This window comes from Calliopsis andreniformis, chromosome 12, assembly GCF_051401765.1.
Source record: "Calliopsis andreniformis isolate RMS-2024a chromosome 12, iyCalAndr_principal, whole genome shotgun sequence".
NCBI classification, from domain to species: domain Eukaryota; kingdom Metazoa; phylum Arthropoda; class Insecta; order Hymenoptera; family Andrenidae; genus Calliopsis; species Calliopsis andreniformis.
This window is the reverse complement of record NC_135073.1, coordinates 10,071,129-10,094,284: the sequence shown is the minus strand read 5'-3', so window position 1 is coordinate 10,094,284 and position 23,156 is coordinate 10,071,129. Positions and strand designations below refer to the sequence as shown.

The 23,156-nt window shown below is 35.0% G+C and overlaps 3 protein-coding genes across 4 annotated transcripts; 2 read left to right on the top strand and 1 right to left on the bottom strand.

The window, feature by feature from the left end:
• The first annotated feature begins 1,042 nt into the window (after nt 1–1,042).
• On the top strand, nt 1,043–5,379 carry Hrg (poly(A) polymerase hiiragi). 2 transcript variants are annotated; one of them, XM_076388871.1, is made up of 12 exons: nt 1,043–1,180; nt 1,955–2,186; nt 2,265–2,508; nt 2,731–2,835; nt 2,915–3,065; nt 3,142–3,353; nt 3,441–3,738; nt 4,165–4,341; nt 4,420–4,541; nt 4,634–4,804; nt 4,891–4,989; nt 5,240–5,379. In XM_076388871.1, the coding sequence occupies exons 2-12, from the start codon at nt 1,984–1,986 to the stop codon at nt 5,291–5,293; spliced, it is 1,836 nt and encodes a 611-aa protein (XP_076244986.1). In that variant the 5' UTR covers nt 1,043–1,180; nt 1,955–1,983; the 3' UTR covers nt 5,294–5,379. The 2 variants fall into 2 exon arrangements, with proteins under 2 accessions (XP_076244986.1, XP_076244988.1); XM_076388873.1 differs by having other exon boundaries at nt 4,891–5,039; nt 5,240–5,363.
• Nucleotides 5,380–10,449: 5,070 nt separating this feature from the next.
• Nucleotides 10,450–14,070, bottom strand: LOC143185489 (odorant receptor 82a). Its single transcript, XM_076388531.1, has 6 exons — nt 13,605–14,070; nt 11,651–11,936; nt 11,281–11,380; nt 10,959–11,069; nt 10,591–10,746; nt 10,450–10,500 (listed from the first exon to the last, which is right to left on the bottom strand). The coding sequence occupies exons 1-6, from the start codon at nt 14,068–14,070 to the stop codon at nt 10,450–10,452; spliced, it is 1,170 nt and encodes a 389-aa protein (XP_076244646.1).
• Nucleotides 14,071–15,404: 1,334 nt separating this feature from the next.
• Nucleotides 15,405–22,398, top strand: Lgr3 (Leucine-rich repeat-containing G protein-coupled receptor 3). The gene is made up of 21 exons (XM_076388530.1): nt 15,405–15,560; nt 16,516–16,629; nt 16,955–17,032; nt 17,124–17,226; nt 17,312–17,383; nt 17,463–17,534; nt 17,726–17,869; nt 18,030–18,098; nt 18,167–18,238; nt 18,321–18,392; nt 18,486–18,557; nt 18,865–18,936; nt 19,008–19,079; nt 19,239–19,309; nt 19,491–19,652; nt 19,976–20,121; nt 20,692–20,842; nt 21,234–21,363; nt 21,453–21,643; nt 21,726–21,884; nt 22,033–22,398. Exons 1-21 carry the CDS (start codon nt 15,473–15,475, stop codon nt 22,173–22,175), a joined length of 2,253 nt encoding a protein of 750 aa, XP_076244645.1. The 5' UTR covers nt 15,405–15,472; the 3' UTR covers nt 22,176–22,398.
• Nucleotides 22,399–23,156: the final 758 nt, after the last annotated feature.

Below are 23,156 nucleotides of genomic sequence, written 5' to 3'. Positions count from 1 at the left end.
TTATTTATATTAATTTACCAAAGAAATAGAAATTGCAATCTGCTTCCAAGTTTCAAAATTGAAAATAAAATCGTGCCATAAGAAAACTATTTTGATTTTAGAAATACAAACATAGTTGTATATCTTCCAGTTACAGAAATTTTAATATGCAACTACGTTGCATGGATTCTTTCTACCCAAAGACGAGGCAGTTTTCTTTTTAAATTAAATTCAAATATTTTGAGCGAAATATTTCATACCCCAATTTGAGCAAAACGAGAGATTGTCTAGAAAAATCCGCATACATATGAAATACTCAATTTAAGCGTTTCTCTATACAGCAGTATTACATGTAACAATGAAAGCACGTTCGAGATGCAGGTCACGAATTACGCGCTTTCAAGGATTTCAACGTTGTCTCAACGCGAACCCTAGAGTGCGATTCTTGAACTGACAAAGACTCAACCTTCTACATAAAACCTTGAAGGAAGTCAAAATTTTGCAGAAAAAAATTATAGAAACACAAAACATTATAATATAAACTACACCACGCGATTACAGATTATCGAAATATTCCTAAATTCGTTTAAAAATTCGATAAGAGCGAGGCGCGTTCGCTGATTTATCACTCTGGCGTCAGGTGGCGTATACATTGTCAAAGAGATATCAGCTTAGTCGGTCGTAGTTCTATCTGCATATCTTTCGATGGACAAAAGTGAGCCGTCAGGGGACGCCATGTTTATATTGTAGGTGGTGTGGTGCGGGTATACGTGTTTTCCATTATTTTCAAGTAATAACATTTGATTATTTATTTATGCGATACAACGCGGTACTAAGTGTCCTGTGCGTGTAGTGTATCGTGACCGATATTACAGTGGATCGGTTCTCGCTAGCATGTACACGGAATAAATTAATGGACGCGAACGATCCATGACTTATGGACCTTCGTTTCACGGAGCTCTTTTGCTATCTCATAAATTGTTTACAAATCGCTCACGCTGCTTTACGGCTACGCAGAGCCATCAGAACGTGCTATTTACGTTAGGAGTACAATTTCCTTTTCAGGAATCATCCGCGACCATCGGACGGACGTAATGCATCCTTAGCACACAAGCGTTTTACGTGTTTTATAACCTGACAACACGTTCGAAGTTTCTCCTATCTTTATCATGTCATTGCATCTTTGACAAAGTACTAAGTGGTAAGAATTAAACGACGTCTCGAGGGCCGATGTCTTGCTCGTGTTTTCTGCCACGTGCACGTGTTGCGTACCTTAGACTTGTGCAGTTCCAATGAATAATTACAATTGTTGCATATTTTGTGAATTATCGTATATGTTTATGAAATAAACGCGCGAGTTCAATTTTTCATCGTTCTTGTTTTTGTTCTGTTTTTTCCACGAATTTGTTACCCTTATGTTGCTTGGATAGAAAATGTTTTGTATTCAGGGCATTAATGTGTTTCATTGTTACAAAATAATACTGTGATTTAATATGAAGAGAGGTAGACTTACATTGCACTGGTCAAGTACAATGTTTACTCTAAAGGAAAATCTATTGTGAATGAATATTTTTTATTATGGTTTTCGGATAATATAGATTTACTTTGATTTAGATTATTTGTTCTTTGGAATTTTTATGTGACTAACAGATATTAACAAGTACTGTTTTTAATAGAAGAATGATTTGTTTTCACATGTTTGTGTGTACTTTGTTACACTATATTTTAGATATGATGACTATTCTTTAATTCAGAATTTTTCATTTTACATGATTGTTTCATTATTATATCATTAATTGCTCAATTGTGACATTATTTTTGTTGCATTAATGGTATATATAGTACAATATATCTGATTGTTTACATAATCAAGTTCTAATGTAATTCTTTGTTGATACATAGATTCTACAATGTTTCTTTACATTAAATATTCTAAAACAATTATAACAAAATGTATTGTATTGTTATATTTCAGAACATTCAACAAAATTAACAAACTCCAAAATGTGGACGTCACAAGGTAATTCAAACACGAACTCTGCATCAAATGAAAAAAATCTACGTACACTGGGTATGACATCTGCTATCAGTGTAGCAGAACCTAAACCCAGTGATTTAACTAGGACAAATGAATTAAAGGAGGCACTAAAGCCTTACAATGTATTTGAATCTGAAGAAGAGTTGAATCACAGAATGGAGATTCTAAGGTACTTCTAGTAGTAGAGTTATAGAATATGCTAAATATAATTATGTATACGTTGTTTTAATCGTTTTATATAATTTAGCAAATTAAACACACTGGTGAAACAATGGATAAGGGACACAAGTATCGCCAGAAATATGCCACCTAATGTTGCTGAACAAGTTGGCGGTAAAATATATACTTTCGGTTCATATAGGTTAGGGGTACATCACAAAGGTGCTGACATAGATGCCCTATGTGTTGTACCACGACACATCTATAGGTCGGATTATTTTACATCCTTCTTTGAGTTACTGAAAATGCGAGAAGAAGTTACAGATTTAAGGGTATGTAATTTAAACAGATTTGAATAGTAGTAGTAATTCATAGTTCATTTAATATGAACTTCCTTTCTAAATAGTATCTACACAGTAAGTACTTAGTTTACCAATTAGGTAATAGAACATATTAGACTCTATGCAAAGATTATTGGAACATTTTATGCAAGATGTATATTGATTTCCATTTAATTTTTATGGTATTTTGTTATATTATTCATTATCTTTTAGGCAGTGGAAGAAGCATTTGTACCGGTTATAAAAATGAATTTTGATGGTATCGAAATAGATATGTTATTTGCAAAATTAGCCCTTAAAGAAATTCCTGATTCAATGGTTAGTATAGTACCTATGAATAATTTATGAGGTTTAACGTATACCTTATGCGTATATTAACAATTTATTTACTTTGCAGGATCTTAGGGATGATATGCTACTCAAAAATCTTGATCAGAAATGTGTGAGAAGTCTTAATGGTTGCAGAGTAACAGATGAAATATTGCGTTTAGTACCTAACATAGAAAATTTTAGGTTGGCACTTAGAGCTATTAAATTGTGGGCAAAACGTAAGATTATTTCGCTTTTCCTATTTTCATATTTTGTAAAAATAGTTCGGTTTTCTTATGCTCCTTGTATATTTAGGACATGGAATATATAGCAACGTGCTAGGTTACTTAGGAGGTGTATCGTGGGCGATGTTGGTTGCCAGAACGTGTCAACTTTATCCCAACGCTGTTGCAGCGACACTAATAGAAAAATTTTTCCTCGTATTTTCTCAGTGGAAATGGCCACAACCAGTCCTTTTAAAGCAACCAGACAATGTTAATTTAGGCTTTCCCGTTTGGGATCCAAGAGTAAGAATTTTTATTACGTTTATATGTTTCTCATTGAATATTGTGTAATTACAGATTTTTCTTACTCTGATACATTTCTGTTCAAAGGTAAATATATCAGATAGATATCACTTGATGCCAATTATCACACCCGCATATCCCCAACAAAATTCAACGTTTAACGTATCCGTGTCGACAAGAACAATTATGCAAGAAGCATTTGAGACTGGACTGTCAATAACGGAAGAAATTATCATGGGGAAAGCAACGTGGGACAAATTATTTGAACCTCCGAATTTCTTCGGGAAATACAAACATTATATTGTATTACTGGCCAGGAGCGCGACTGCAGAAGATCAGCTCGAATGGAGTGGCCTTGTCGAATCAAAAATACGACATTTGATAGGTAAAATATATCGATTACAACAATAAATGCACTCTCCACTAATATATCGAACATTCGTTTATGAATTGTCCAATGTATCAATCGTAATGAAATTTTTAGAAAGTGATAATGAAGCATGATCTATTCTTGGTATTAGTTTATCGAATTACATTGCGTTTGTTCCAGTTAAATGACGTAGATTAAAACAGGTTATATCTTATCGTAATATAAATTTTTAAAAAATTGTTCTTAGGACTTCGGATAAATGACTCGTACCTTTGGCAGGAGTAAGCGGCTGTTATAAATTAGTGAATTGTACAAACTCTCTGTCTTAATCTGTGTCTTTTTTAACCATCAAATTCTGAATATGAATAATTAATTTGTCTGTATTTCAATGCTAATAATCCACGGATGCCAAAATGGCAAAATCCTAACTCTTAACAACAGGTACACTGGAAAGGAATCCTCACATTATATTGGCACACGTGAACCCGGAGGCGTTCCCACCGTTAGAACCAGAACCAGAGGGGCATTGCTCCATGTGGTTTATCGGCTTGCTATTCGCCAAAAGCGAGAACTTGAACGTCGATTTGACGTACGACATCAAATCCTTCGTGGAGTCAAGTGAGTATATTACAATCCTCTAGTAATAATTCAAGAAGTGTTTCACAATTTTGAAAACAATTTAATAATGAATTACAGTTCAGAGGCAAGCAGAACAATTAAACATGTTGAAGGAAGGTATGTGGATAGAAGCCAAACACGTGAAGAGAAAGGACCTACACACATACGTTTCTCCTAGTCTACTCAAACGAGAAAGGAAGGTCAGTCATCAAACTTTTACATTCCTTTGATACCTAAAACTATGTACGAAAATCGTATTTCTAACATATCATTGAACTTTGATTTCGAACAGGTTTCTGGTAGTGTACATAAAAACGGAAACATAGCTGGAAACGGAAATACTGACAGTGTCTCACCACGAACCCAAGGGAATCTAGCGAACAGGAAGAGACTATCGGATCAAAACCTGGACGCGTGTGGAAAGAAGCGAAGAGTGACTGACGGAGAACAACAAGTATCACAGGTAAATAAAGCTTAAAAAATAGTAACGCTTAAAAAATAAACACTTTACTCGGTTGAGAGAAAATAAATATCGATGTATGTTTTCAGGGAGAAGAGGGATCGCTAGTCGTTCAATCGTGTGGAGAAGATAGCAATTCCGGGTTTAGCTTGGATGAATACAAACAAACACTGACAACTGCTAAGGATGTAAGACATTGTACATATAATGAACAATAATCACCATAGAACAGATTTAGGTAACTACATATAAGAAAAGATAGAGCGTAGTTGGTTCAAGAAGAACTTATTTTTTAACGAATCGTGATAAGGTAACGAGCGGAGACTGTCGGTCTGGGTTATTTTTTGTAACAATATTCCACTTCTTTCTCTTGTGACACTGCCTGCCTGGTTTCCTAATAAAAATTGCCATTAACTTTTCATTAACTGAATGTTCCAGGAGGGGCCTACTGGTACATCTACAGTAGCACAGGAAGGATACGTTTGCACTTGACCACTGCAGGATTACTACCTCACATCGATCCGCAGATGCTCCAATGGACCATCTAGACTGTAATCACTTGTCATGCAACCATCCACTGCCCACTGTAAGTCCCCCCGTTTCGTAAAAACAAAGCAACGTCATGCGTTGGGAGAACACTACCGGTTCAAGGAGTCAATCGATGCACGACTGTGTGACAGACATTCTGATTTTAGTATTTACAAACATCAACAGTCAATGGGAACAATTACGCTACGAATTTATGATTGTGCCAGTGTCTGTGATGTTATATTTTTTTTTTCTTTTTTTTTCTATAAAAAACCGCGCATAGCAACTTGGGGATTTGTAATAATCGAATGATTAGAATCACTAATCACTATCTGTAAGGTTAATAATTTTATTTTTGTATTTCATTTTGTACATATCGCTTATAATAATTTTTATTCGGGAAATTATTGAAACAATGGTGAAAAGGAAAGCACGGTGTCGGAGCTGGATAGAGCAGAGGCTCGTGTTTATCGTGCTGGTATGTGAATAGGCGACGGTGTCTTGATTAGAAACTTATATTTAGAATTTTCAACTAAAAGAACAAAAAAAGAATGAAAAAAGATACAAAAGTTTCAATGTTATATGAAAATGAAACATATTCTTGTATAAAACGCATTTCTTTGATGCATAAGAACATAAAGTATAAAAAAAAGAAGATACGTCTAAGTTGTAAATAGTTCATCTGCTTCATTACTCTCGTGTCGGTGTAAATTATATGGAGCGATTTATCTATATTTGAGTTTAGTAATCTGTAACTGGTAACATGATATACGTTTTACTTGCTTCAGTTAATTTAGTAACTATTTATATAGCATTGCTTAATATTAATATTATTTATAATATCTATGCTAAACGGATACTTGAATATCAGTTGCTAAATGGAGCTCAATTCCCACGCATATGATATTGTTATATTTTTGCGTAAATCTAAGATTCTCTTCTTTTTTTTAAGTTTTTTATTTTATCCCTAACAAACGAAAAATCACCGACACTGGCATAAGAGATTCAATGTTTCATTTACAGAAATGTCGAAAAGACCCGTCAAACGTAGTATATAGATTTGCTTAATAGAAGTTACTTAGAATAACGGTCTGTAAATGAAACATACTAAGCAAGCCATTGACTATCTCGTTGACGATCGTGTTACGTAAAATGTGTTTCGTACGGAGTCGCTATTTAGTTTTTATTCACAGAAACGAACGTTATAGCTTTAACGATGCAACAAGGGGCTGGCATCTGGATTTATTCAAACCATCTATCACCAGTTTGGTGAGTTTTTTCAGGTGTTCGACTGCCTTCGGTCTCCTTCAATTATATACATAGTTCTCTCTATCTCATATATCCTTGATCCCGAATTTTATCAATTCCCTTCTTTCATTTTAAATTTACCTCCCTGTGTTAAAGGCATGTCAGTCATCGAACGTGTCTCGAGGTATTTGATGTTCACTCTTTAATGCGCGTCTCTAAACGAACGATAGACTAGAATGTGTAATGATTGTTGTACGTGAGAAACCAAGTATTTGCAGGATCAGCTTCGCGAAATTGAGTATCGTATACGAACGTCACTTTTGTACATGTACAAAGCATCGAAATATTATCATCAACATAGTTCTTCACTTCATATTTTGAAGCGATTATCATTAATGTTCAGTGCATTACGTATGTATATAATACTTTGCGAATACTCTAGTTGAATGTAATTTTGTTCTCAGTGGTTAGGGACCATTTCGTCGTTTGTACATATTCGCTATAATCTTGGGCTAACGGTTTCGTTTCATTATCGAGATTCTCTTATTCCTTCTTTTATTATTACGTCAATGTACAATTTTCTGCCTTTATTTTGCGGCACTCAGAGTGTACAGTAAACGTTGCATTATACATTGGTATAATTGAAAATTCACGCTTCATCAAAAAAATGTTTTGCGCAGGAAATCATTGCTAACATTATGTTACCTTCTGCAACTTCGTTGATGTAAAAGTAAATCGTTGATTCACGAAATACGTATATTAAGAATAAAAATACGCGTCTCAATTTTACCACGAAAGTCGTGTAAATTGAAATTTTGAAATATGAAATACATAAATGTGTTTTTTATACAATAAAATCGTAATACATAATGATTTAATTTCACTATCTGTTACAATGAATATCATCTATTATGTTTTAATTGTGCTGTCATTTGTGTAATCTATTGATTAATACTCATCCTAACCCAAGCTTGGCATCTGCATTTAAATGGTGTGTTCCAAAAGGAGAAATTAATGCAGCCATTCAATCAATCATTTTCATGTCACAATCGATTCACACTCATTTACAATCAATGAGGAATAATATGATCATAAATTGAGTAAATACTCAAATACAGTAGAGGATTTTAAGAATCGAAGATAACATAATTGTCGTGCAATAAATGATTGCTCGAAAATATTAAGATATTCTTTGATTCGTCATACAAAGAAGCAACTTCATCAAAATGGGAAAAGTTACGATTATAGAGTACCATTTTATTTGAAAAAATACATCTTTCGTAGGACCAAGTATATTCACCAATACATTCTGTCCAGAAAGAAAAATTCGAAAACTTTGGCTAGTATTTTTTCCAACAAAATCATATCTAATCGAAACTTTTCCACTCAAGAAAAGATATAAATTGCATTTCCATTATTCATCATTTAATTATTATTATTTTTTCTAATACTAATATTATTATTGACTCTAATTACAAGAACTATCTATATTATTTACTCATTATTATAGTTATTATAATAACAATTGATGCTAATCTTAACATTATCACTACTTCTATTAAATAATTTAATTTCCTAATATTAAACAATCACATACGTAAAAAAAACGAAGGAAAAAAGCAGACACAAAAAAGAAACAATAAACAGTGAACATCAAAAGACTATCCTCGCGCAAAAAATATATCACACTCTCTCGTTAATTTGAATGAACGAATAAATTCAAAGAAATGCGACCGAGCATACAAACTCCATCCACGTTGCTCTCAGAAGCAAAAAGCAGACATGTCTCTAGCACATTTTTATTTTGTCGATCCGTTCTCGGGAACGTCACACCGTTCTCTTTATTGGTATGACGTTTTCGACTCACCCATGAATAATTAAAACCCAAAAAAAAAAAAATGAAAAAGGAAAAAGGAGGTAAACGATGAATATCGTCCGTAATACATCTCTCTTGTACAATAAAAAAAAAAGCAAAGAAAAGGCAACAAGTAGAAAAAAAAATTGAAAGAAAAAACATGAAAAAAGTGCTGAAGGCAAGGCAAGTCTAGAGACGAGTGTTTTCGAAAGAATACGGAGACAGTTCCAATACCTTGGACGATCTCTCGAAATCGGTCGGCTCGATCGGTGCCGGACACCTAGGATTCTTGTCAGACGTTGTCCTGTACCATAATCAACCGCGATATGGTGAACACAATTTCGCTTCCATAGACCAAACGAATCGAACGCACCACTCACACACAGCTCATTCACACCTGCACACGGGTTCGTATACACGTGTACCAGAAACACGTACACGAGACACGTGCATAATCGTACATACGAGACAGCGTACGCGCGACACAGAGACGCACGATTTTATATTGGAACATGTGGAAGTACCGCGAATGCATCGAGGCTGCGTGTTAACATGTGAACGTGAGTCATTTGTCTGAATAAAAATAAACAGCATCGAATACATTACCGTGTGTTTATGTGCTTGTTACAGCATACGAGCGTCGCAATACACAACGGTCCCGCGCGCACGACCGCACGATGCTGTGGACTCAATTTTTTGGCAGTCGTGCTCTGTCGTGTTGAACATGAAAATTCTTTCACATTTTTCAAAGAAGTTCATTAATTTCGATTTTCATCTTTATGTTGAAATATTTATTTCATTTTAAGAAAATAATTACCGTGCAATGTATATGCGTTACAATATCTCTATAAAATATTTTTGGAAACGACTGCCAAAAACTCGCTCCACAGTATTTAGCCCCACTGTTCATTATCCTACGATTGTATTTTTGCATCGTGTATCTTGTACAAAAGACACGAGGCAAACGTCTCTATGTGCTATCAGCGTCAGAGATGCACGATAGCGCGCCCTGTTTCATTTAAGTTCCTGCCACCAGCGGAAGTGCATGCCACGTGGGCTGCATCCGAGCACAGGATCGTGCGGCGATCGGTGTATGCGCGTTAGCTGTAATTACTTTCCACTCGTAGGATCGAGGACGTTGCAAAGGGTAACGGCGGCAGGATCCACGTGCTTCGACGTTGCAATAGCGATGGTTTTTATTTACTGAGAAGCACGAGTTGTACGCATAATTTGTATCCTACCCCGGCAGCTGTGCACTCTGTATCTTTCTTAAATAAACCGAAATAAATTTTCTTTTAATTCCTTCAGCCAAATATGGTCGACACTTGGCAGCGATTCGGTGGAATGACGCGTTGTTTGAGGATGCTGTGTCTAGGGAGCTCAGGTCTGTGATGCTTGTTGCAGATTGAAGTGGACTCGCAAACAATTTTCAAAAAAGTTAACCCACAGAAAATCTCCAAAAAAGCATCCAAAAGGTATTAATAAACCCCCCTAAAGTATCTTCAAAAAATATTAATCCACAAAAATGATACGTCATTCTGCTTTATTGTTGCCAACATATTTATTCTTTTTCCATTGACCTTCCCTTTTTTAGTTAGATTATGAATATAAAATGTGATGGTACTTAAGTAATTTGTATTATCTATTGTACCGCGTAGGAAGCAATGGTTTCTGTTACTTCATCGAAGTTGAACTACGCTGAGGTTGAAGATTGAGTAGGTAAAATTACGTAGGAACTGCGTGTAGCCTAAAGCCACTTAAAGTTGTGGACAGCTATTGATCAGTATTAATTGATGTTGATTAACAACAGCGAGAGTACTAAAGATAAAAAGACGAAATGATTGAAAAAAATAATCATGTCTAACAATGAATTTTTTTATCAAAATAGAATGATAAAATTGTATTCTATACGTATCTAACTTTAATAGTTTTTAAATTATAATAAAATTCTTTACCATATTGTGGAATTTTATTTCTGTAAAAAATACGCTAAGCTTTACCGAGTTACAGTACCCATTTACATAATACTATTCAGAACAGAAAGATACGCCATCGATGCTTTCATTATCTAAAAAACATTAAATCATTCTAGTAAATTGAAACTTATGTGCAACGTGAAAATTCGATCGTATGCATTAGAATTAAAATTAGAACTCACAACGCCGAACGTTTCTAATGAAAACACGTAAAACTTTCCTGCAGTTAAGTACAGTGGTTTTTGAGATCGGGCGATGCAAAATATCAGTGATCGAGCATATTCCCCAGGTAACTCGTACCAATTTGTAGAATAACAGGCTGTTTGAATTTCAGTACTCTAAAAATGGTAATTGACTATCATTTCACAAGCAGATGCTTTCTAGTCAAATTCTTTAGATTTTTAAACATATGATACGAACACTGTGCCAAGAAATTTCATACGTCTAATGCTATGTATTGTGTTAAAATTGCAGCATAGAAAACACTAAAGTGCAATACATTTTTTATACTGATAAGTGCGTTTACCACAGTACCCATTAATTGAATTACCTCAGTAATTAGACATTCTCCTAAAAAACAATAGCAAAACGCTAATAACACGACAGCGATCGAGTAAATTATGAAATGTATAGTATTCACGTCTTCACCAGAATCACTTGTCTAAAAAACATGTCCAGACTTAAGTTTTTCAAGCACTTAAACTACTAGTTTTCTAAAACATGTGATTTTATGTAACGTGTAAAGCAATATTCTTCGTTGAAAATCAAAAGTGAATAATATAATAAAGTAGGTGTTTTAGGATATGAGAAAGTGCTAGCATTAAGGTATGCAATAAATTTCATTGTATGTCTAGAGAAACTTGTAACGTTACCGTAAGTAACTGGTAGACTACGATACACAAGGAAAATATTAATCCTAACGTCTGCACGAACATAAGAGAGCTGAACGTCTCTGCTAAGATAGTTGCCAATCTATAATTGAATCAACATTAATTATTTCGTTATTCCAATATTCTCTCGCTGGAAGGAAATATAACAACGCGCGTAGAGGAAACAGACTTCGAACAGATTGCTATTAAATTAACAGACTGAAGGGTCTTAATGGAACCACGTGCAAGGTAGGTTGAGTGAGAATAATATCTAGAGTTCATAAAATGTTTTAAATTTACGATGCAATATAGTTTTGCTTTTAAACTATAAATACTGAATACAGAAGATTTTTCACGATTTTAAGTACCTTACCGTAACAGTTCAGTGTGTCGTTCAACGAGTATCCTCATTTTTGAGAAGTATTTCTGCGGTTCTGTATCGATGTTTCTGACACGGTGTGCCAGGATCGAAAGTTGGCTGCATAGATAAAATGTTAACGTTACGAGAAGACTATCTGCGCCAGTCGCACCGATTGTCAATAGCATACTCGTTGGTATTAAATAAATACAAAACAACGTATACGTTTGTACTTCCGTAACTTCGTAAACGGAATTCACTTTCATTGGTACTTCAAAAGGAAGCGAACAGTCGTTGAACTCTGTGAATAGGAATGCGAGACAGTTACATAAGTCGAAGAGATTCATTTGATAGTGGGACTCGAAATTAACTTGTAAAATATATTTTTCATTGTATTAACAATTTTTAAATATTCAAAACTAAGAATTAAAAAGTTGTTAAATATTTAAAACGTCGTATTAAAAATTGTTGAACTTCAAACGTTTTTATTTCTTTTAATTCTTGGAACAATAACTTCGTGGGCAGATTTAAAACAGGTCACCATAACAGTTCATCTACCATAAATGCCTTAGTTGAAGAGTTATTGCAGTTAAAGAGTCAAGGAAAAGAAGATATCATCAGACTAAAGATTATAATTTTAGCTATTTATCTGTCTACGCTTCTCTCGAAGGAAGAAGCACAAGAAAGGGGGACAATGTAGAAGGGCACCGAGTACATAAATTCGGGTCTGGGTTACCAGCGAAGGGAGTCACATTTAAACGACCGCGAAAAGAAGTCACACCGTCGGTGGTCGTGCAAAATCTTCGACAAACCGTGACAGGATCGTAAAACGTGGCCGTTTTGTGTATCGTGAAGGAAGTAACTGTCGCCTCGAAACACCGTAAAGCCGCGTTCGCAACGTAACTGTATGCACGATCATACGGATACGCAGTTGTCGAATGCGTTTCCTGGATCCAAACGATAAAGTCCACATTAAAATCTTGATTTATTCCGCCTGCGCATCCCTGATGCACCGATAATGGCCGCGAGCTTAATAAAACCAGGACCCTTACCGCTTCCTTTAGGCTCACGAGCGGCGACACCAGGCTCGACGTTGTTTCGAGTTTTAATGAAGCACCACTTGACGCGCGACGCTAAAATTAAGTCCTCAATGTTGGAATTTCTGCTGGTAGGGACGTTATTTTATGGCGATACCGAGGAATATGGCTTCGTTTATTATTATAAGGATAATTGAATTTCTTAACTTGGGAGGACTAATTCCAAAAACTAATTTCGAGTGAAATATTGAATGTTTGTTACGTGACAAGTTCAATTAATGAAGACTTTAAATCCTCAGTAAAGTCAGAAATTTGGTAATATTCTCAAAATTTAAAATATCCAACAAATGAGTAGGGTACTTGTCCATATTTATGTGCCCCCACTTAATTCTGTACCTTCAGATACAAATTATTTCTAGAAACAGAGCTTTTATACGTAAACTGAGGAATTATTTTCATCTTACAAATTTACTTAAATTATTATTAACATGTAAGATTTAAAATAAAAAGTATTACACTTTCAATAAAAATTCTTGTTTTTAAAAATATTTTTAATCCAAAGGCGCGGAAACATGGACAAGCACCCTATCATTCAATTTTCATGTAAACTTCAATTAATTACTTTAACCATACATCTCAAATCAAAGATTATCTGAGTCCCTCAAATGGTAAGCGACATTTTCGACAAAAGCTAGAAAATGAATTGAATTCTTTCACGAAGTGTTACGCAAAAGTGTTTCCTGTAACTATGGTACTGAATTTATTCCTCTCGTCAACTAAAACATACTTTCATGGTAACCTATCATCATCAATTTTGTCCCGTTCCGAAACAAAACTCTCGATCATCATTGACGTCTGTGCCTGAGCGTTGAACCAAAGAACACTGACCGCGCGTATCGAATCGCAGATAGGCATCATCTCGTCGAACTTACTGGCTAAAAGACAGTTGACGATTGGCTTGGTATAAAACAACATAGGCACGAAGAATAAAGACAAGGCCGACGAGGTGGAAAATAACGTGGCAGCCACGTTGTACCACACCACTGTGCGCCGTTCCTCCCGCGACTGATACAAGCCTTGCTCTACATCCCTTTTCACGACTGCCAGCAGAGGTAACACGAGATGCATGTTCAGCCGAAACATCACGGCCTTCAGCACTATCAAGATCGTCGGGAACGATAGCGTGATGTTCTTTAACGTCTTCTCAAGGTCGTATATGTTCTGCCAGAGTGTCACGATTTCCAGGCAAGTGAATATAATGACGTATGTAATGTAAAAGAAAAATCGAACGTCGTTCGGATTATCTGGCCAGAGGCCGGATAAACGGAGCAGTCGTTTGCTCCAAGACAGCACGTTCTTATCGTAGAACAATTCAATGTTTAACATCGGCTTCTTCATGTTTAAAAACGTGAATTTCTTAGAGTACACTGTGATCGTTGAATTCCTTCTCATGTTACATCTCATGTCATAATTGGATTATTATTTTAAAGATTCGTGGAATACATTGTAGACACTATATAAGTATTATTACTTTTGCAAAATAAAAGACGCTACATCTTTTCAATGGAACCAGTTATTTGTTAGATAAGTGCATCGAGGCATTAACGAGAAGTAGTGGTGAAACTTTTCGCGAAACGACTGAAACTTTGAATGGACGATCGCCTGTTCGTGACGGAAAACTTAGGTACAAATTCGTCAGTTGGACGTCGCCCAGAGCGGTGATAGGCTCTCACAATCGATACTAGTTCCCTATTAATGGGTGATTACATATTCTGTGGTTGGTTTTGTCAGGTGTCACGAAGTATGAAAAGAGTCACGCCATTCGTGTGAAATGTCTGCAACTTCGGTGCAGTCGACTGTGTATATGTGAGCGATTTGCACGTGAGTTTCGTGTATTTTGGAAGGTGCATAGGGTGCAGCAAAGCAATTATCGTTTTCTTCGCGACTTTGAAGCGATAACTTCGATTGTTCACTGTTCTGTTGTTCAATATTAAAGATACAACTTCAATTTTTTTAGTTCTTTTGCAAACTATGAACTGAGCTCGAAGGTCTTCCAAATATCACCTTTCACCAATCGCAGCAGCAACCTTTAGTGGCAATGTTGATTTATACTGAAGCAGTCAAACGATGAAAATGGTTGTGTAAATCAATAAACGCGACTGTAATCATCACTTTTATTGCTGGCTCAACACAAGAGTTTAAAGGAAAAAATATTGTGCAGGTAAGTTTGCTACCTTTATCTTAAAATAAAAATACGCAACAAATTGATCTAAAGGGTACCATTATGTTTAATGCCAAGGGGATATTTTTTATCATTAATCTAAATGCTTAGATATTAACTATTATTTCCCCTGGTATTACACATGTAATCTTCGGAGCCTTGACACCCATCAATTGGGTTTCATGATCGAATTAGATTTAAAATTCGACAAGTATGAATCCATTCCTCCTACGCCATGTCTGTCATCTTGGATTTCTTATAACAAGACATCCGCGCCAATCAGAGACGTCTATCTATATCATTGAGATCATCAAGATAAGAATAATCGATGGATGTAATTCAGAATAGAATCCCGACCGCTAAACGGACAAGGAATCCTCATTCGAGGACGATGAAGAGCGCGTGTGCGTAGCGTCGGAGCTTGCAACCCGCTGGCGGATGCAACCAGTGTCATGCAGTCGTTGCACCGAGTGCACGTGGAGAACGTTGTTCATGTGAAAGAAAACGCGAAGATCCATCGACGCCATACGCGCGAGATCCTTTCGAAGATCGTACGGGGAGAAATAGCTTCAATTCAACATGAGATACAAACGCATCGGCGCCATTGGGGCGTGTTTAATCACCACTGTGTGTCTGCTCTCAGGGCTCATATATTACTTTAATCAAGGTACGTGGGCTGTTAGGAATTAGTGGAAATTTAATGCTTACGTCTTTCTATGAATTGAAAAAATGTTTACTTTGTACAAATATTTAATCTCAACTATTTAATGTCAAGCAAACACGACTTTTTTAAATGTATTTTGTGTAAAAATATAATACCTTTGTTAAGTAGGTATTAACCATTATAGTAATTTTTTAGCTTTTAAACGTTTAACATTTCTACAAACTTTAAAAAATGCAAGAAACTACATATGAGAAGTCAGATTATACATCTTCTTTTTCATGAATAGTTTTTCCATACAAAAATATACGTTTCGTCACGTACAGCTACTTACAGCATTAGATTATGGTAATGTCTGCGTAAACTTCTTTTTAAGTACGTGCTGCCGGTCAATTCTATTTTTAAAAACAAATCATAAATTCAAATAGCAATCTTTATGATCCATAAAGCTCTTTAAAAAAATTGTTATTTTTCCAGACTGGAATACTATAGGTTTGAAAACTGTTAATACTTCAACATTAAAAGTTTTTATCATGTTACATATTTTTTTTGTGAAATTGTATTCCATAAATGGTGCTCTGCATATTTAAACAAGGTTCAATTGCTTAATTTTAAAAGTTTACGATTTGGTACAAATATAATATACATCTAATACAGAATATGAAAAAATGATTAGATCGTTAAGAAGAAGAAGAAGAAGATCAAAATGAAGAAAACGAGGGAATTAAATCATTAGCCAATTACTATAGATACTAATACGTATCTTTTCACTCAATGACTAAAGTTTGATTTAAATCATCTTCAAACAACCATAACAAGTAACTTCACCTTAATAGGCTATCATTTCCTCAACGATTAATTTGCTAATATTACTCGAAATTCTGTAGTACAATTTAAATTAACTATGAAGCAAGAAAATCACGAACGGGATTCTTAACAAGTTCCATCTTCGTAATTGCAGACACCTGCCCCGTGGGAACTTTTCTCTGTAACAACACCAATATTTGTTTGTCCCAAAGGAATTGGTGCAACCAACAAGTGCAATGTCCTTACGGTGATGACGAACAAAATTGCTGTAGGTTAACACTTCAATATGTTAGATTCTATTTCCATATTAATTACATGAATTTCAACGTACTATTCAATGATTTAAATTTAAAAATTGGAAAAGAAAAACAAATCGTGTACAAATATTTAAAAAATATTAAAAGATTGTGTTGAAATTCCACTTGTTATTTCAAAAATTTATACTAAATTTGCAAAAATATTTAAAAAGCTTTACTTCATAACATTCGCTTGACGTTTGTTACTTTTTAGATTAATAGTTTTACACTTTCAAATATTTAAAGTTTTTTCACCAGATGATTTTTGTCACGTGAAAAATGTTACTTTGTACACAGTTGATCCTCATGGAGTATTAACTTGGTTTGGTAGCAACAGAGACTCTGTACGGGAAGCTACAAGGGAATTTGTCTGCGGTAGTACTAATATCCATTATTTTGTGAACGTGAATAAAATATAAAACGAAAAGTACAAAACATGATTCAGAATTTTGATTATTGTTTGTAGATCCCAATGATACCCCTGTCAGATGTACGTACGACAAATGCAGTGCGTCTTGTAAAGGATATTCCGAAATACCACAAAATTTATCTTCTCAAACTACTTCTATGTATGAAATTTAAATTGGAAATGACACTTTTTATATTACATATCACACGTTCTGATTTTACGATATTAAAATGAGAATGTTTTAGAACTTTCTACGTCAGTCACATTGAACGTGTCCCAAGGAATGCTTTTATACGATATTCCGAAATACGTTTACTGTAAGTTTAGAGTACATCAGAGCATCCGAGAATTTCTCATTCGTGAAGGTTGTGAATCAAAACGAAGTTTTACTTATAGATACCTGGATGCTATTGGTATAACTGAAATAGAGACGGGTGCTTTTACGAATTTAACGAAGTTACTTTGGCTGTAAGTATTACTGGTATTAGGAAATGTCATCAAGCACCAAACCTATGGATTAATATTATTTTAAGTGAAACAAATGGTATCTATGTTTGAAATCATACATTTCAAACTCTAGCTCATCGATTATACAAAAAGTTTAACAATATTATCATGATATTTGTAAGTAATATGACTAATAGAAAATTCGTATGTAGAGCTATAGATAATAATAAGATCAGTGAATTATTGCCTGGTCATTTTACTGGCTTAAATAATTTGGACACTCTGAGAGCAGACAACAACAGAATAAAGGTGGCAGATTTATCGGACTTGGAGGGAAGTACCACTTTGAGTTTGATGTAAGTTTTATATTTAAAAAACTAGGTAAACTTTTTTGCAACCAGAATACAGTTTGATGGGAATATAAGATAAATCTTTGTAATAAACGATTATACTCCTTAATATAATTTATGAAATAACATGTATTAAAATCTCTTTAAACACATTACACCATTACAGAAACTTAAATCAAAACGAATTAACATCAAAAACACTCATACTACCGTTATTACCAGCCCTGGATGAGATGTGAGTCTTCCATCCATAGATCCTTAAATCCCAATCAATATTTTATCTCATACAAGCGACACTTCCAGATTACTAGACGAGAATAATTTTGAGACTATTCCCGACACACTGTTTGTTGGATGCCCAGCGTTAAGATCATTGTACGTTCGTAAGTAGATATCGATAAAATGTGAGCAACCCCCAAAAACAGCAATTAACAAATTGTGTCAATCGATACTATAGGAGTATGCAGAAGAACAAAATAACGACAATAGAGGAAGACACGTTTCAGAACTTGGAGCAACTGGAGGAACTGTAAGTTCATGGAAAGTTTGCACGAATCGTTCTTAGGGAAGTAACATTTGCAATTTTGTCGGAGAGGTTCACGAAGGAAACCTTAATTTCTAGCAATTTGGCGTTCAACGAAATAACGACTGTTCCATCTAATATATTCCAACCACTGAAAAATCTGACCAGGCTGTAAGTATACGAGGGAACGATGTTCACATAAATTGTAACGTTAAACGTCTTAAGCTACGCGCGTGCTTGCAACGTATTTACCCGATATTTACCATCGAACACGACGTTAGAAACGTAACTGAGAGAAACGTCACGTATGCTGTATGCGTTAAAATATTTATTTGCGGTAGCGGCACGTACGAAAATCTCGCGTGTACGAGTGTTCGTCTTGTCAGAATTAAACGAATCCTGTCAGGATTATTTCATTTGTTTTTTCCACGAGTATCCTTTTTTCTCTATACACCTTGATAATTACTACAAATTACAGAGCTTTAGGCTACAACCACCTTCACAATTTACCGATGATGGTGTTGTGTCCATTGAAGAAACTCCGTTCTCTGTGAGTTTAAGACATAATACTGTTTATAATACTTTTCTAGATTTCGTAATGTTTGCTCGTATCGATTCTAGAGACTTGGAGGGCATCAATTTAGATCTACTGGAAAAGAACGCGTTCGATGCATTTCAGCAGTTGGAATACGTGTAAGTAGATTCAGACGTCATTGGTCAGACATGACCATATCTCCTTTAAATCAGAATACGAAAACATGTATTGATAATTTAATATTTTGGACTATTTAGTTTTCAATTAATGAAATATTCCTTATCTATTACGTAATTATTAAACTATGTGATTTTTAGATATTTCAAAAAGTTTCACTACTGTGCGACATACGCACCGAAAGTTCAATGGTGTCGACCTTCTAGTGATGGTAAGAATTTACTTCGACATATCATTGCCAAGCAAATCTATCATTAACAATAAGATTACAATGTGAAGAAATTTTTAGTTATATAAATTTTTCAGACAACAGTAACCTTAGATTAAAATTAAAAAAAGCATTAAAGAGCACGTATTATTAAATGAATGAAAGCGACGAATTTTCTGTTCAGGTGTATCATCGTTATCTCACTTATTAGATAAGACTCTATTACGCGCAGCAGTGTGGGTAATATCTTGTGTCACTTTCATGGGCAATATACTAGTTCTTTGGGGAAGGTTCACGGCCAAGGATGAGAATCGCGTCTTGACTATCATCATCAGAAACCTGGCTGGTAAGTTGTAACAATTTCTAACCAACTGTTTTCTAAATCCCTTGAAATTACTTAAAATTGCCTAAATTATAGTAAACACAAGCGATAAATGATTTATTGCCCTTCGTAACAAACAATTATGTCTGTATTCTTACACACGCAATTTATCATAAATAAGTAAAGGTGAAGTGGACGCAAATGTGATGGCAAAAGACGTGTCTCAATGGCCGTAAACTTTGCGCGATATAAAAACTATTGATCGACCATATTCGGCTTCAATATCGTCGATCATAAATCATCGAATGTCATGGGTGTGGTATGGGATTCGCATAATCCTTTTACAGTCTCCGACATGCTGATGGGGATATATCTGTTCATAATCGCCGTGGCGGACATGATATTTCGCGATAATTACAATCAGGTCGCCAGTTCCTGGATGTCCTCGTGGCCGTGCACATTTTTAGGAGTTTTGGCTATGACGTCTTTAGAGGTATGCGATGGTTAATATTTTTATATTCAATACCACTAATTTTCAATTACCTTACGTTTACCCATACGTATCAAAGTTAATATTAAAATCGAAGAACTTTGAATTGCAGAGGTATTCGACTTTAGCTACATTTTCCGGATCTGTACACGAAATCATTCATAAAGAGATAGACGATTTTGTATGAAGATTTGGTATACAGAAAATGAAGTAGAAAATCAAGTATAGAGAATGTCTTCAAAAATTTTTTAATTTTGAATATTTAAAAAGGAAAAAGTTGAATATGTGGACATTTGAATATTTAAAAATGAAAAGGTTGAATATGTGGAAATTTGAATTTTTAAAAATTAGAAAGTTGAATGTGTGAAAATTTGAATATTTTGAAAATGAAACAGTTGAATATGTGGAAATTTGAATATTTAAAAATGAGAAGGTTGAATATGTGAAAATTTGAAATTTAAAAATTTGAGTACTTATTTCAGTACATATACTGTCGAGTACTTCTGTACTAAAATTTAAATTCAAAAAGTTTGCTTAATCTAACGCAAATGAAATAGAAATCGACTTGTCAAGGTTTCAGTACTGATCCTGTCGTTCATGTCAGTGGAACGATACATGCTAATCGCAGCGCCACTAAAAGGTCACCGTACTATGACGCCACAAACGGCGTTCACATCGATGATCATCATTTGGATCATTGGGATTGCCCTTGCACTCGTACCAGGTTCGTCTTAATGCTTCTTATTTGTGTAGCTGAAGCACAACTACATGATCCTTGATAACATCTAGTAACCTATCAGGATATTCGACTACTTACTAACCATTTGGCTTTGATAACATATTTCAAGCTCGAGACTGCTTCGCTTATTTTGTCACTTTGCAAATTAATTTATAGTCATATCGTCCGTCTATTGATGACTTAAAAATTAATGTGGTGATTTAAAATTAGATATCCCAGTTACTATTGAATCACCTTTAGTACAAATACTAGGATAGAGATAGCGACATGATCTTCTGGAGTTAAATTAATGAATTTATGAAAGCATGGCTTTAGCTTCTGTAGCTGAATAATAACAGTAATTATGTTTTAAAAATTAGTATAACTTATTTGAAAGTGGTTCATTGGCGAAGCAGCACGAGATTTTATGGTGTCAATGGAATGTGTTTCCCTTTACACATTGATGATCCCTATTTAATTGGATGGGAATATTCGGCTTTCATTTTCTTGGGAGTAAATCTAACAGGGTAAGAATACACGTTGAAGCATTGAACAATTTCTAGCCAGTACTGGATAATACTGAGGTGCACTATTTGTACGTTCTTTTGTATTACAGATTGATAACTATTGGTTACGTCTACACGGGGATGTTTGTGAGCATTTGGAAAACGAGACATGCCTGTTCTTTATCAGTCGGCGATTCAGAATTTGCTTTAAGATTCTTCCTGATAGTTTTGACCGATGCTGCTTGCTGGGCACCGATTATCATTCTCAAAATCAGGGCTCTAATGAAATACCCTATTCCACGTAAGAAATCAAAATTATTTAAAAACACCAAAATTATTTGAATTCACTACTTCTTACGACATATAACGAATAATATTTTCAGCTGATTTGCATGCCTGGGTGGTGGTTTTCATTCTTCCCGTAAATAGCGCAGTTAATCCATTACTGTACACGTTTACTACCCCAAAATTTCGAGAAAGACTGAGCGATGGATGGTTTGGGAAAGTGCGCAATTATGTGACACGAAAATCTTCCACTGCAGGTCTGTATTTATGTTCCGTATGCTACTATAATAAATTCGAGTTTTATTACATCCACTAAAAGAAATATAAAGTTCTGAAAGTTCGAAGATAGTCGTAACGTAGTTACTTACTGTTAGTTCAATTTCAAAGGGTCTTTGTTTATTACAGATTCCCAACTATCCACAACGATTAGCAACAAAAACGTAATGTTATCCTTATCGAAAGGAACGAACTGCGATAGAAAAATAACTCCCCTATTCGGATTTAACAATAGGAAAATTAATTCTAGAAACCAGGATCATATCTTGTGAATTTTTCATTATATCGATAGTCTCTTGCAATTCAAAATTTGAGAGGAATAAATACCGTTTTGCATGATAAAATTTAATGTAACACCGTCTACTAACCACCCATAGGCTACTCATTTAATAAACAAGAAACATTAAGGGCTGCTGTGACACAGCACAATGAATAGAAAAATTCGCTAGTGAACAGACACGCAAGTAATCAACTTCTGAAATGTACTCAATCTATAATTACATGTGAATACATGTGAAAGTCAAGTTTTTAATAAATAAGTGAACGAAACAATTACCTCGACAGAATTACACAAGACTTATTTAAAAAACAAGATTGCAAAACGCTGGCACGAATTTACTGTTAGGTTTAAAGTTAAATAATTCTTGAAAGAAAATTTTAACGATTCAATCAACTCATCTTCGCCAATTACCGTGTATAATTTTACGAGGTCGCTCTCGCAAAATTCGCCGGAGGTTTTACGAGGCGCATTCCTGATGCAAAAGTTTCGACACCGCGAGCTCAAAGCCACGCCACGCTCCACGCTTCTACGTAGGAGTCGTTCTCTAAACCGTACATAAATTACTGTTAACGAAGACTATGAACGCATTCGAAAAATTTATTGCATCCATTTCGATCTATCGGCGAATCGTGTACGCGTCGATGCCTAACCGTTATCGGGGAACCCTTCGGGTCAGCCGACTCGCTCGTACGATTTTCTTTATTGTGCAGCGAAGAATAACCGGCTCGCTTTTTGTCAAACGCACACGCGTTAGCTGTGCACTCTGCTCATTTCGGTACTCGGCGAACATAAATAATACCCGTCGTATTTTACTACTGACCATGGATTGCCTAATTAAGTCAAAGGCTAAGGACGTTAACGGCCTCGGTTGAAAGAACTTAATGGATTGGAATCGAAGAGTGAAAATACTTCTTAATATTGAACATCCCTCGCCTTCCCGAGATTTTTGAATTTCGTAATAAGCACTTGGGCC

Excerpts from the sequence above, each read along its gene's own strand:
- Hrg (XM_076388871.1), top strand. The coding sequence starts at position 1,984 with ATGTGGACGTCACAAGGTAATTCAAACACGAACTCTGCATCAAATGAA. Across the intron at positions 2,187-2,264 it reads CACAGAATGGAGATTCTAAG|CAAATTAAACACACTGGTGA; the intron begins GTACTTCTAGTA and ends TATATAATTTAG. Across the intron at positions 4,805-4,890 it reads GAGAACAACAAGTATCACAG|GGAGAAGAGGGATCGCTAGT; the intron begins GTAAATAAAGCT and ends GTATGTTTTCAG.
- LOC143185489 (XM_076388531.1), bottom strand. The coding sequence starts at position 14,070 with ATGAAGAAGCCGATGTTAAACATTGAATTGTTCTACGATAAGAACGTG. Across the intron at positions 11,937-13,604 it reads CGTCAACTGTCTTTTAGCCA|AGTTCAACGACTGTTCGCTT; the intron begins GTAAGTTCGACG and ends TCCTATTCACAG. Across the intron at positions 11,381-11,650 it reads CGACACACTGAACTGTTACG|ATTGGCAACTATCTTAGCAG; the intron begins GTAAGGTACTTA and ends ATTCAATTATAG.
- Lgr3 (XM_076388530.1), top strand. The coding sequence starts at position 15,473 with ATGAGATACAAACGCATCGGCGCCATTGGGGCGTGTTTAATCACCACT. Across the intron at positions 19,310-19,490 it reads GTGTCGACCTTCTAGTGATG|GTGTATCATCGTTATCTCAC; the intron begins GTAAGAATTTAC and ends TTTTCTGTTCAG. Across the intron at positions 21,885-22,032 it reads ACGAAAATCTTCCACTGCAG|ATTCCCAACTATCCACAACG; the intron begins GTCTGTATTTAT and ends TGTTTATTACAG.